The 14,288-nt window shown below is 38.4% G+C and overlaps 1 protein-coding gene across 1 annotated transcript in view; it reads left to right on the forward strand.

The window, feature by feature from the left end:
* The first annotated feature begins 3,291 nt into the window (after window positions 1-3,291).
* Window positions 3,292-14,288, forward strand: part of Immp1l (inner mitochondrial membrane peptidase subunit 1) — a 28,550-nt gene continuing 17,553 nt past the window's right edge. The window contains exons 1-3 of the mRNA XM_032903848.1: window positions 3,292-3,451; window positions 5,385-5,473; window positions 9,170-9,296. Coding sequence (XP_032759739.1) covers window positions 3,347-3,451; window positions 5,385-5,473; window positions 9,170-9,296 — 321 coding nt within the window. The 5' untranslated portion in view covers window positions 3,292-3,346. The remainder of the gene's footprint in view (window positions 3,452-5,384; window positions 5,474-9,169; window positions 9,297-14,288) is intronic.

Genomic DNA, 14,288 nt, shown 5'->3' on the forward strand with positions numbered 1-14,288 from the left:
TTTACCAAAATGGCTGGAGTGGATGGAGAAGAGCCTCTACAGGAAGGGCAGCCACCTTGGGCTGGAGAGTGTGAGATAGAGGGTGGGGTATATCAGTCATACGCTGTCACATGTGGGTAGAGGGAGGTTTGGAGAACCTGTCACTCAGGGCCACTTTGATATGTTAGATAGGGCACCTCTGCAGTTTGTCCCAGTGTTAGAGACGTAACAGACAGCAGCAGCAGCAGCCACCCTACACCAAGGTGAGAGCCTCCACTGACATGAGTGGATCATCCATAGGTCCTGGAATGGACTACAGTTTGGGTTATTCTGTAGCAAATGTGGATGGACGGAGCTCAGAAAAGGTCGCCTCAAAGCGCATGTTCCTGTTTGCAAACAATTAGAGGAACTGTGGGGGGGGTAATTTCTATTTTTTCTTTTTGGGGATTATAGTATCATTTCTCTCTCCCTTTCCTTCCTCCAAACTCTGTCATCCATCTCTCCTTGTTCCCTTTCAAATTCATGGCCCCTGCTTTCATTAATTGTAGTTACATGCATATATACATATATACATATATATATATATATATATTAATATAATCTGCTCGGTCTGTAAAATGTATAAAATTGCATATATGTTTTCAGAGCTGACCATTTGGTATTGGATAACTGCTTGGTATGCTCTTCCCTGGGGAAGAATATTTCTCTCACTGTCAGAATTCCTTAGTTGGCTGTAATTCTTTTGTATAGGGTTGAGACCTTGTGTTCCCCCTACCCCAACTTTGGCATGTGTGTTGTTCATTGTTGTTGCCTTTGTTTAACTCATGATTGTTGAACAAATTTGAAGAAAGCTTGGTTTTTATTGGGGTGTACCCAAGATATAGCCAGCGACTGCCTCTTAAGTGGGGTTAAAGAAAACATCCCTAAGGGAGTAAAATCAAAGCCGGTTCACAGGGGACAGTGGAGCAATAAGGAAGTACAGAAAAATCTCCAAAAAACACCATATGGTGGCCATGTGATTGGGCAGAAAGGGTAGGGTATTCTCAAAACCAAGTCAAGGTCATGGGTTGGGGCAGGTCAAGTACCATGAAACAGACTTAAAAACAGCTACTCGGCCCTTAGAGTAAATGGAAATTTATTTTTAACAATACAGCACAATGGCTCCTACCTTCAAAATGGAGACTGGGTCCTCAGTAGATCGTGGCTACTCTGAGGAAAATATACTTTCCCTCCTTACACAGTGCTTCTGTTCTTAGATACATGATATTACCTACTTATCCTTTAATTTCCTCTCAATGTTGATACTACCTGGAGCTAGTAGCTTCCACTCCACAGGTCAGAGACCTAGTCCTCTATGCCTCTGCCATTTCAAATGCCAGTTCCTCACAAGGCCTCCTTACTTCTGACTTACTGTATATAACTCAGGTTCCCTCAACTTTGTCCTCAGCTTTGATCATCTCAAGGAAACGTTTGACAGACATGCCCTGTTTATCTTCTGGACTATTATGAAGAATAGATATGAACTGTCAAATGAACAGTACATAGCACAGGGTCTTGAGTGTAAGACTCTCTTATGAAGCTGTGATATCATCTAGGAGATCAGCAGTGATGGTTCATTTTTTTTCCCACCCATTAAAGAAAAAAACAAAGTCAGGATATGTTTGAAAGTAAAGCAAAGCCAGTTTATTCAAAGAGGACAGTTTTATTATAATTTGAAAGAAAAAACCCAAAGGTGACCTGTAATCTCAGCAGCTGCTTTAGGATGAGAATGGAGGCATGGGAAAAGCCAAACCATTTCAGTTAAGCTTGCATAGAGGTCAGCCACAAGGTGGACGGGTAACTACATGGCAAGGAGAGGAGGTTTGGAGAAAGGAGGTCTAAAGTATCAGAAACGGCACACTTAGGCTCTTGTCAGCATCAAAAAGAAAAAGTCACGAAAAAAGAACAAGTTGCCTGCTTTTCTGAGTCTGGACTTAGGAAGGCATTCAGACGTAGCTGACCATCAGGATCCCCATGGGGGCAGGAAGGGAATATGCTGGTCAAGGCTTGAGTTCTGGGAAGAAAATGTGTTTGAAACAGTTATAAGGAGTTATTCAAAAGAAAGGAATAGATACTGGGAAATGGTTTAGTTTAATTATATTAAAATTCGAATAGCTTTAAAAATCCATAGTATTTATGACTTAGCAGGTAAAAGGACTGGTCTATCCACATAAGCCAGATGACATGAGTTTGATACCCTGAACCCAAGATGGAAGGAGAGAACTGACTCCTGAAAATTGCTCTCTTGACTTCCATGTGTCTATCACAGCATGTATCTGCCCACAGTGACAAGCAAGAGTGTGTGTGTGTGTGTGTGTGTGTGTGTGCGCGCGCGCGCGCGCGCACACGCGCATACGCGCATGCATGTATGTCTACACACACATACATATACACACACTAAAAAAAATAGACATTTAGTAATGTGCCTTTTCATACTACTTGTGGGTTCATTAAATTAGTAGGCAGTAGCCAGCGACCGCAGGTGGCCCTGCACTGTGGTGTTGTGTTTCAGCTGGAATTCTGAAGCCTCCCCTCAGGCAAAGCTGTGATTTCTGTGCTACAGAAAAGAATTCAGGATATATGGATATGAAGCAAAGTTAGATTTTATTAATTTTTTTTTTTTTAATTCTGAGACAGGCTTGTTCTGTGTTGCCCTGGCTGTTCTAGAATTCATTTTATAGACCAGGCTGGCCTCGAACTCATAGAGATCTGTCTTCTGACTCTAAAGGTGTGCACCATGACTGCCTGGCTTTTTTAAAAAGATTTTTAAACATAGACTTAAGCTCAGTCAGTAAATGAGAAGAGAAACATATAATATAATGGTACTGTCCCTTTTCTCACTCTTTCTCTGTCTCTGTCTCTGTCTCTGTCTCTGTCTCTCTCTCTCTCTCTCTCTCTGTGTGTGTGTGTGTGTGTGTGTGTGTGTGTGTGTGTGTGTGTCAGAGAGGGTGGGAGAGGGCAGATTCATTCAAGTTTAGTAATGGCTCTTTGTATGATTTTGGAGGTTCTGAGATTTGGAGGTTATGCTGTTTAAAGATTTCAAGGATTGAGTGAAATGTTTTGGTGTGGTCATCCTTATTAGGACTTTTTCCGTTTATTGGGTGGTTTTATGAGATGCTGGTTATCTTAAGTCATGAACTCAGTCACTGACATGATCATTAACAGATGAAATACACTGATTTGTGTCAACTATACTGATTACAGTTAGTTTATTCTATGTCTAATGAGACATTTTATAGATCTCTTTTTGAATTGTTTTAAGAAATGCTAATCAAAACCATTATGAAATTCACCATCAGGCTGGCGGTGGCAGAGTCAACATCAAAGTATGCTTCGTGGTGTTCTGGGAAAGGCCTTCCGACTTGCTGGCTATACCATTCAGTATGGCTGTATAGCTCACTGTGCTTTTGAATACGTTGGTGGTGTTGTAATGGTAAGTTTCTATATTTAAGAATTTCATTTTCAAATAAAACCTTTTCAATGGACAGAGACCTTTTTTAATTGCTTGAAGTCATTTAATGAAAATTAAAATATAAAACCTTTCTAAATATTGAGATTTAAGATATGTTTGGATCTGGGTATGGTGACACACATCTGTATTTCAGAAACTGAGGCAGTAGATTGTGAGTTCAAGGTAGGGCTAGGCTCCATATTGAGTTCAAGTCCACCTTGAGATGCATAATAAAACTCTGTCATAAGTGTCTCCCACCCATCCCTCCTCATCCACAAATCAAAACCTTGTTTCAAAACCAGACAGGGCCAGTAAGAGCCCAGCTGGCAGTGTGTTTGCCACCAGTGTGATGACAACACCTGCATGGTGGAAAAAGAACTGATTCTCACAGGTTGTCTTGTGACTGCTGTGGGAAGTCTGTGACAAGTACACTCTCTCTCTCTCTCTCTCTCTCTCTCTCTCTCTCTCTCTCTCTCTCCTCTCTGTCTGTCTCTCCTACACACACACACACAAACACACACACACACACACACACACACACACACACACAGGTAATGATAAATAATAAAACCAAACAAGCAAAAGAGTATGTTTGCACCTGCACCAGAATAAAATGTAAGAACCATTGAATGCTCATTTTTTTGTTCTGTGTTTGGCAGGGCACACACAATCTTCTTGATAACCTGAATATAGATACTAATCATTGAGTGCTGTTGTGCTTTTTAGAATGTAGTCAATGTAGTTAACTCATCTTACATTGTCTGTTGCCTTTGTGTAAGGAATTCATTCTACTCAAGAGGAAACTCCCAGGTTCAGAGAGCTAACTCATTCCAGGTCCTATAGTTAGTAGATATGAGACATAGATTTCCAACACAAATTGGTCTGATGTTTAAAACTATTCATAACTACCAAGTTTGTCATTAAAGCAAATGATTGCTCTGGTAAGATCAGTAGTAAACATTGGCTGGCTTTCCCTCAACCAGTGTTTGTTTTCAGTCATCACATCACAGATCTCACAACTCAAAGTACTCAAAGATTTGTTATGTTGGCTGCCCAGACAGCCAAGAGTTTTTTGTGGCTGTTGTTGTTTTTACATTAGCTTTACCTTAAAAGATGGATAGTTATAATGAACCTTATTTGAGCTCAAGTAAAGGATATACTTGTTTTTACTAATAGTCTTCCCCTTAAGTCTTGACAGTGACATTAGTACTTCTAGAAGTAGCAAACCTAAACTTCATGTTACTTATCATTTTATTTAAATGTCTATTATTTTTCTTTTTTGAGTAAAAGAGATAAATGATAGAAGAGATAAAGACTGTTTATATTTCTAAGTGGCAGTTGTTACCCCAGTGTTGGGCACATATCAAGATTGTTCTTTTCAGACATGCAGATGCTAGTGTCCTGAGAGCACATCTCGGTGTGTTGGTGTTTTGCAGTAGAGAATATAAGATGCAGCCCCATCCTACTAAGTAAGCATTTGCCTGGGAAAGAAAGAAGCATGTCAGTTCTCAGAGAATGAACAGCGTAATGTTGCTTTAAAAGTTCCCACAGTGGGCACTAAGGATGCTTGAGAAACCCAAGGCAGTCCAGCATCCATGCACGAGATATGTGTCAGGCATTGCCACCATGCTGCATTGCCACCATGCTCATGCTGAGTGCTCTTCTGGCAGCACAGATTTACATAGCTGCGAAGCAAGACACGGTCTCCGTGCTCCTCGTGAAGTGTAGTTCTATAGAGTCGTAAAAACTAGAAGCATTGAGAATGTTATTTTGTGTTTATAAAGTAATGTCAAACAATTAAAATATGGTCTGGCTTGAGAAGAACATTTATTCAGTTTTCTTCTCTTAAGCCTACCCAAATGATTTCTGTAAATTTAAAAGAGATTTGAGCTTAGAAGACTACCTTTCTTTTCAGTGTTCTGGACCATCGATGGAACCTACAATTCAAAATTCAGATATTGTCTTTGCAGAAAATCTTAGCCGACACTTTTATGGCATCCAAAGGTAAATTTCTATCATGGATATAGCTGTAGTAAAAGGTATATAAACCGTATTTTTCTGTAATTTCTAACTTTGTGTTAAAAATTCTTTTATAAGTATTAAGTAGACAACAATCTTGAATATTTTCTGTTTCTTTGACAACATTCTAATAGTCACCATGTACAGTGCTTGTGGTCACTGTGCCTTTTCACTTGCTGCTCAGCACAGCTAGCAGTCCTTATTAAAGTGGACGTGAAAGCCTCATTCTCTTTGTAGGCCACTAAAATGTTTTAATTCCGAAGCAAGAGCTGCATGGCACGTTGCTCGCACATCAGTGTTGTAGTACTGCCTGTCCTGCTTATTCTCTGTAGAGACATAACAACTCTTCAGTGGTTTGTAAATTATGACTATGTATGTGTCTGAGGATGAGGAATTTGCTCTAAAGAATTTGGTCCACTGTAGTTTCCCAGATCAATAAATTATTAAGTCGAATACTACTTGGTAAATACTTTGTTACCAGATTTCCCAAAACTCTATTCCAAGTGGCTCAAAACCTTGTGCTACTATTTATCTCAATGTGAATTTGAGCTCCTTTTGAGTGGATGTCAAATTCTAACTTTGTATATTTTCTAAACTGTACTTCTCTCAAATTTTTTATAGAGTTAGAAAAAAATCTGAGCTAGCTTTATCTACATAACCTAAAAATGATTTCCACTACTGGTATTTAGTGTAGAAAGGAGGGTTAGGCACTCTCATTGTCTCCTTTGTTGTAGCCCATTCCCAGTATTGAAAAATGGAGAATAGTATGAAACTGTTCCTTCCTTTGGACTCTCACTGACCCTGACAAAATTCTCCTAATCTAGCTGGATGGTCTGATAGAGTCCCAAGGAAGTTGTTTAGATCTTTTTCCTGAAATAACCTCAAGAAACATACTTGTAGATGTGTGATTTTAAGTGAAAACTATACAACAGGCTTAGTTATCTTCATTTGCTTTTTGACTTACAAAATAGCCTAGTAACTTACCCTCACTGTAGCCTGAAGGCAAATTGCTACTATATGCCAGTGACATTGTAACCCTTAAATGCCCTTAACTATACACTGGACAAGCTGATAGTTTTTGAATAAATAATTGTGTTGTTTTATTCTCTTTGTGATCAGATGAATAAGAAAAATAAGTACATTCAGGAAACTAAGATTCTTTGAAGATTTCATTTCGTGCTCTGTTCATTCAGGGGTCTCTTTAGTATGTAGAGTACCTTGGAATCTGGCATTCATATGAAACAACTAAATAACTTTAGAACCAAGGCAGGCAGCTGATACTGCTGTTCTGAAAATATTACTCCCTTCATTCTGTGTGCTACAGCTTAGGATTGAGATTTCAGTGGAATGAATTTGTGACTCTTATTGCTTCCTGCTATGTATAAGGGGAGGCCAGACTTTGGTTTTGTACAAGAATAAAAGGTGTACATCTTGTCCATTAGCTTCAGGGGTTCTTTGTACTTGAGGCAATCTCCTGTTACTACTTCTTACAACAAATAGTTCATAGGCGTCTTTATAAGGTGTGCCATATACCATGCAGTGACTGACACACTGACATTTGACTTCGGCGGCTAGTTCACCACCTAGTAGGAAAAAAGGATGTTTGTGACTACATTCTAAATTTAATAATTTGTTTTCAGAATTTTGAGATAGAGTAGCCCATGCTAGCATGACTTACTCTCTAGTGTAGGCTGGCTTCACACTCATAGTGATCCTTCTGCCTCAGCCTCCCAACTGAGAATCACAAAGCACTACACACAACAGTAAGTATAATAGGAAAGGAAATTTTAAGTACTGGTTCTGTTATTAAGTGGGTTTTTAAAATTCCCTGTAAAGAAGGTGTAAGTCCAAGAGTATGTATTTTGATTTATCTATGTATGTATCTAGCTAGACTAGTAGAAATATATTAGTAGTTTCAATTGATGTTAATCTCTGTAAAACCAGCCTAAGTTATGACTTCAGTGTTGCTAGTGAGGTTCAGACTTGAAGGGTTATGTTGTGTCAAAGGACATGAGCATCACAAGCAGGCCAGGAAGAGGATTTCTTCTTTTAAAGACACACTTGATAGTTTTCATGTAAACAGTTCCACTGACATTTCAAAAAACAAAACCAAAAAACCCATAAAACAAAACAAACAAACAAAAACCCCATGCTTTTCTGGCTCAGTTATAGAATTGGATGGCTTGATACCATTCAGCTCTAGAAAAAGAAGCTTCACAATGTGGTTGTTGTCAATGCTATTCCTGTGTTGCCTGTAAAATTCTGGTAAAATGGTGTCCTTTATTCTTTTACATAAAAATGTGTCATGAATTGCTCCTTGATTGGCTGTTGGGGAAAATTTTGTATTAACTTTCCTTAAACTTAATCTTATTAATGGTAACTAATTAGTCTCATCATTTGTCCTTTTTCTGTTACTAAGGACCAAATCTGGAGCTTCCTGTAGGCCAGACAAGCCACGCTATCATTGAACAGTATTCATAGCCCTCTTAGTTTGGGGTAGGGGCTTCCAAAATGCTTAGGAGGTGTTGGTACTTCCAGTGTGGCAGCAGTCAGGCCTCTTTATTCTTTTTCAGTTTTGGTTTATTAGGACATAGTCTTTTCTTGTAGCCCAGATTTGCCTTCAACTTACTGCATAGCCCAAGTTGGGCTTGAAGTTCTCTTGGCCTACCAAGTGCTGGGATAATAGGTGTGCTTTGCCTTGGCTTGCCCAGTGATTAGGTTTTTGAAGTATAAGCTTCTTTTTATTAGTATGGATTTTTATGTTGTTATATCTTTCATAAATAACATCAAAGTATATAAAATTATATCTGGAATTACAGTTACTAAAATTACAGTTACTAAATATGTTAGCTATTGAAAAATGTTAGCACAATTTCTATATTCCTTGTTTTATGCAGAAAAAAAAACCATTACATTCTATTTGGTTGGGATATCATTCTTCCCCCTACTTCCATGGCTGTGACACTTGTGCATGTATAGATGTTTTGAAACATAGTTTCACTATGTAGCTCTGGTTGCCTTGGAATTTGCTTTATAGTTTACACTATCCTCCAGATTATAATTTATAGTTTACACTAGCCTCCAGATTATAATTCTCCCCTTTTGGATTTTGGGATTACAGACATGCATCATCACGACTGGAATAAAACCTCTTTTTTCCTCTTACCTTGTAGAATGCTACCTTTCCCATACATATGTAGTGATTCATATACTTGACATCATGCCTATTTTATAGTACATGTTTGCTTAGCTAATAGTGTTTTATTTGGTTGTGCCTCATTTTTCCCCTAAAATGTAAATAACTATAAACTATGACTTAAATGAATTATATAACTTATATATTGTTATTCTTTAGTTTTTGAATTTTTGGGAAGTAGACTATGTTTCTTCATTTTTAGTGCTCTAGAATTGGATACAGAAATAATAACATAGTGGAAATAATTCTTATGAGATTATTAAAAAGTATCAGTAATTTTATATGGGTTTTTATGACCTTGATTGTGTTCTGACTCTATATTTAGTTATAATAGATTACAAGCATGATAAATATATGAGGGCCAATATTTGGAAGGATGAAGGGTGTGTCTTTCTTTAGGTCATTTTACCAAATTATTAAAGCAGTCCTCTGTATGTGGTTATGCTTGGTTATAATACTGATATTTTCCTTCTCTCTCTCGTCAGAGGTGACATTGTAATTGCAAAAAGTCCAAGTGACCCAAAATCAAGTATCTGTAAAAGAGTAATTGGTTTGGAAGGGGACAAAATCCTTGCCAATAATCCATCTGACATCTTTAAGAGCCGTAACTATGTAAGTAATGTTCCAATTATGTTATTTTTTCCCTATCATAGTCAAATTAACTGAATACACTAGAAAACAAAATGGTCTTTCAAAATGTTTGTAGTGAGGTGGAGGCTCAGCAGTTAAGGACACATACTTTTCTTCCAGAGGACCTAAGTTTGAGCCCCAGCACCCAAATCAGGTGACACATAACCTCCTGTAACTTCAATTCCAGAAGACTCAAACCTTTTCACTCTTTAGGCACAGACATTCACATGCACATGCACATGCATACAGACAAACCTACATATACATATGCACATAATTAAAACTAATAACTCAGAAATATTTGTATTAGCATATTAATTGTATATTTTATAGTGGGTTTCACTGTGACTAATATATGTGTATATTAGTACATTAGTACTCTGATGTTATTCATCTCCCATTCCTCCTGCCATTCCAGCTAATCTACCTTTTCTTGTCAGCAAGTTCCCCTTTTACTTTCCTGTTTGGTTTTGGTTGTTGTTGTTTTGGTTTGATTTTGTTGTTGGTAGTGGTGATCCAGTGAATTTCATTGGGGTTGCTTTTAAGAGAATGGATGGATACAAAGTTATTCCATCAGTAGGCACCACTAAAGAAATATCTCCTCCCACTACTACTCCACACATCATTAGCTGACTGCAATAGCTCTTAGGTAAGATCAGGTATTTTGACATCCTACCCCCTTTATGACAGGCTATCTATTGATGGACCCAATTTTGAGCAGGTCTCATCAGGTAGTTAGAACTTTTGCAAGTTCAAGAGTGAATAGCCATGTGATATCCAGAAAATGGTGTTCCATAGCACTCCACCCCATTCTCTGTTCTAACATTCTTGCTGCCTTCTATTCAATGAGTCCAAGAGGGGATGATATAGATGTCTCACTTATGTTTGAACATTTAACATGTTCACTTATCCTCAGTGCCATGATGAGCTGTGACTCTCTTTAGTCACCACCGAGAAAAGAAGCCTCTGATCAGAGCTGACAGTGATGTGATAAAACAGCATGAGCAAAAGCAACTTGGGAAGAAATGTGTCATTTCAGCTGACAACTCCCAGGGCACACTCCATCACTGAGGGAAGTCAAGGCAGGAACTTTCAGGGAGGAACTGAAATATGCATAAAAGAGCACTGCTTACTGGCTCACACGTCATGGCTTGCTCACCCAGCTTTTATATATAACTTAGGACTACTTACCCAGGGTTAGCACCACCCCCAGTTGCCTGGACCCTTCCACACCAGTCAATCAATAAAATGCCTAGTAGACTTGCCTATGGATACATTCCTTCTCAATTGAAAGTCCTTCTCTTGTGCCAACCAACAGAGGGCATAAGCATAATTACTTTGTGGGCAAACAAACAAAAAAGTTGGAGGTAATTTAACAGGTATATCATCCATTTAGCAATAACAACTGTCATTTCCACATTATGCCATGACCTTCTAAGTCTCGGGCTTTTGATCAAGGTGACAGTACCAGAAAGAAGTGATTTCTTCCTGGGGAGCAGACCCCAAATTCAGTTAGAAAGCAGTTAGCTGCCTCCATAATATGTGCATGCATACGCCAGTGGGCACATCTTGCTTGACCAGTCAGTAATGTTGCTTGGAGAAAGAGTTTTTTTGTACTTGAATTTAAGAAAATATTTCATCAAGTAGAGTTTAAGTATATTAAAAACAGCAATAGCTTTTTTATGATAATATTTCACATATTTTAGTTTTTTATAAAATCCTGTAGAATCACCTCAATTTGAAGAGAAACTATATATTTACATAGTCTTAAAATGTCTGTCAGGAGATATTTATTACATAAGAAATAGTAGTAATTTCATGTAGAAGGAAACCAATTAAACACCATCTCCACCAGTGGTCAAGGTTAACCTTCATCTGTACCAAGACATACCAATAAAATGTAGATTAAAACACAGAGAAGGGCACATGACAAAACAATAATAACAAAGCAACTTAATATAATCAAGACAAAACATCAAATTATGGGTTGAGAGGGTTCTAGGATACAGTTGACTAGTGCATCTCAAAAATGTCATCACTGGGTGTGGTAGCACATAGATGACCCAGCACTCAGGAGGATCTCCAGAGTGAGTTCAAGGTGACATAGCAGGACCCTGCCTTACAGTAGTCAGAATGGAGGACCATAGAAAACCAAGAACAATGGAGGAACTCTGCTAGACCAGAGCAGGCTGAGGGAACAGATACCTAAAGGCAGTATGATATTCCCCTTGCAACTAGGCTGCCCACGATTCCTTCAACTTTGCAGTCTTGCTGACTCAGCCTTTTGGGGACCTAGGATTACAGGCATGAACTCTCTAGACACAGTATAGATTCTTGCTTTTGAAAGTTCTTCCTTTCCTTAGTTAACAACTGTAGCAAAAACAACTGAAGGCTTAGTCTCTTTAACCCTTTAAGCATTTAGAATAAAAGGTGCATGTAATCCACTTATCTTTTACACACAGAAGAATGCAGAGGGAGTAGGACTGAGGAATAACAAGCAGATGTACTGTGTTAGTTTTCTCCAGTTACACGGCTATTGTCATACAGCCTATGGGAAAAGATGTGATGGCCCTGTCTCTACTCGGCGTATACTCTCTTTGATAACTAGAACTTATAATACAAATGTCTGTTAACCAAGCTCACCTCTATTCTTCCATAAAATAAGCTAATAATTGAAGTTTGTCTTCATCATTGTTCATTCATTTTAAACCTTGATGGCTTGATTACTCTATTAAGAGAGTTTGCCCAATAGTTTATTAGTCTATTATGTACCTTTGAAAATGGAGTCTGGCTCAGCTATGTAAATTATTTTTGACATATATTGCTATAGATCTAGACACAGAGTAATTGCTAGCTGATAGTGGTGATGTGAAGATGATAGCCTGATGTCAGGTAATTCGTTTCTCTACTGTGGCTTTCTTTATGAACATTGTATCTTTTATTCTTCAGAATTGTCAATATGTCATATGCTTTTATCCTCACATGACTATTCTCATACCATGAGGTATTCTAGTGGTATCTAAGTTGTTTTAGCAAAAAAGAATCTACTTCAGATTAGAAGTCGTTTTGTCAAGAGTCAGGACAAAAAAGAAATCCTTATTATGTACATAAATACCTCAATTTCTGTGTGCTGGTCTCTCTGTTAGAATCAGCAGACTAGGAATATCAGGGCTAAAGGTTTGCATCAAAAGCCTTGCTCTGAGTAATCAGAGAAGACAACCAGGGAATTATAAAATGTGAACTTCTTGAATATTCTATTGAAAGAAAATGTTCATCAAATTTTATATGTGCAATGAATGAGCAAGTTAGAGGCCACTGCCATTGTTTTCCCAGGACTGTTCCATTGATTTTGATGTTTGCAGTGCAGGGTACACAACTGAGATAAACTTTGTAGAATGGCAAACTCTTTTAGTCACCACAATTGCAGACCAGTTAAGTAAATAGTAGTAGCATTTGTCTGGTAAGAAAATTACATAATGGCGAAGTTAAATAGACCTCTTGTTTCAAGCAGAAGGAGCTTGTCTCCAGATATATATTTTCCTCCAGGTCATTACATCTCTCAGAATAGGCTTGACTTACCTATTATTTCAACTTTCATCTCATCAAATTATTCTTTTTCTTCAATGTATTCATCTTTGCTATTTTAAAAAAGAAAGGCAATTATTTCTGGTCAGGAATAGTATTAGTTGTTCAAGAAGCTAGGTTCCTTGTGTTTAGAATTTTACTTCTTTGACTGTGATTGTGTGCTGTGTATGTAACGGTCTCTGAGGAGGCCAGAAGAGGGAGTGGGGTCCTCTGGAGCTACAGTTGCAGGTGCTTGTGAATTGCTTACTATGGGTGCCACACCAACTTTCCAACCCCAGAAGCCAATGTTTTTTGAGGTTTTCTTGGCTCAGTTTTTTTATGTCTCAGAAATTGAACAGCTATTACAGAACCACTTTAGCAAGTGTGTCCCATTGATCAGGTGATTTCTAACAGCAGTTGTTTTAGAATACTCTGAAAACATACCCCAGGCTGCTTGTGATGGTTGGCCCTTTAAGAGTATTGCTCCCTTGGCTACCTTGAGAGTAAAATAGTTTTCTTATTTTACCTATGCATTCCTTTAGGAAAACCATTCCTATTTATGTCAGTTGAACTTCACAGTAAAGGTATCAGTATGAAGTGTTTTCAATTGGCCGCAAAACCATTTCTCCTATTATGTAGGTGGCTCAGCTAGCAAAACACCACATTGTCAGTGGCACCTAGGATATGCTGTGTGGCATAGTAATGGATTTATTTTTGAGAAGGGGTCTTTGCTGGCTCAGGACAGCCTTTCAGAGGAGAGGCTGGCTAGGAATTCTTGTTCTTCCTGTGTTTGCTTTCAGATTTATATAAAATACAATCTCTTTTCTGAGCTTCAGAATCCCATATCCCATAGTCAGACTTTTGGGCTCCTTTATAGGGTTCTTCTTTCTACCATCCCTCTCCACCCTTATGCCTTCCAACCCCTCAACACTAGGTAGAGGGGAAAAGGGTATCCACATTGGTAGACTATGCTTCCTGCTTATTAGGGCATCAAGTTCCTTGGGGCAAATTCAATCTTCTTGGTCAGTATATCTCCAGCTAGTAATTCAGCAAGCAGCAGGAACAACAGCCGCCATCTTTCTTGGGGCTCTGACACTTCTATACTCTCTGGAGAGTTCTCAGAATTTTAAACAGACTATGTTCAGCCGGCAGAGTCATACTCCTGCCAGAGCATCAGACAATCATAGTCAGCTGCTGTGGACAGTCTGAAGTAGCCCGGTATCCCATACCTGGGATAAAACAAAAACATATTCACATAACATTTCTGTGTTTTTAAAGATACCAAAATTCTCACTACTCATCTAGTCCTCTCAAACTCCATATTTAAGAAACTAAAATCTTTATTTTCTTGGCCCAGTGGGTGCCTCCTCCTACATATCACACTATATTTTCTGCCTTTGCAAGCCATGA

The sequence above is a fragment of the Rattus rattus genome, chromosome 5 (assembly GCF_011064425.1).
Source record: "Rattus rattus isolate New Zealand chromosome 5, Rrattus_CSIRO_v1, whole genome shotgun sequence".
Classification (NCBI taxonomy): Eukaryota; Metazoa; Chordata; class Mammalia; order Rodentia; family Muridae; genus Rattus; species Rattus rattus.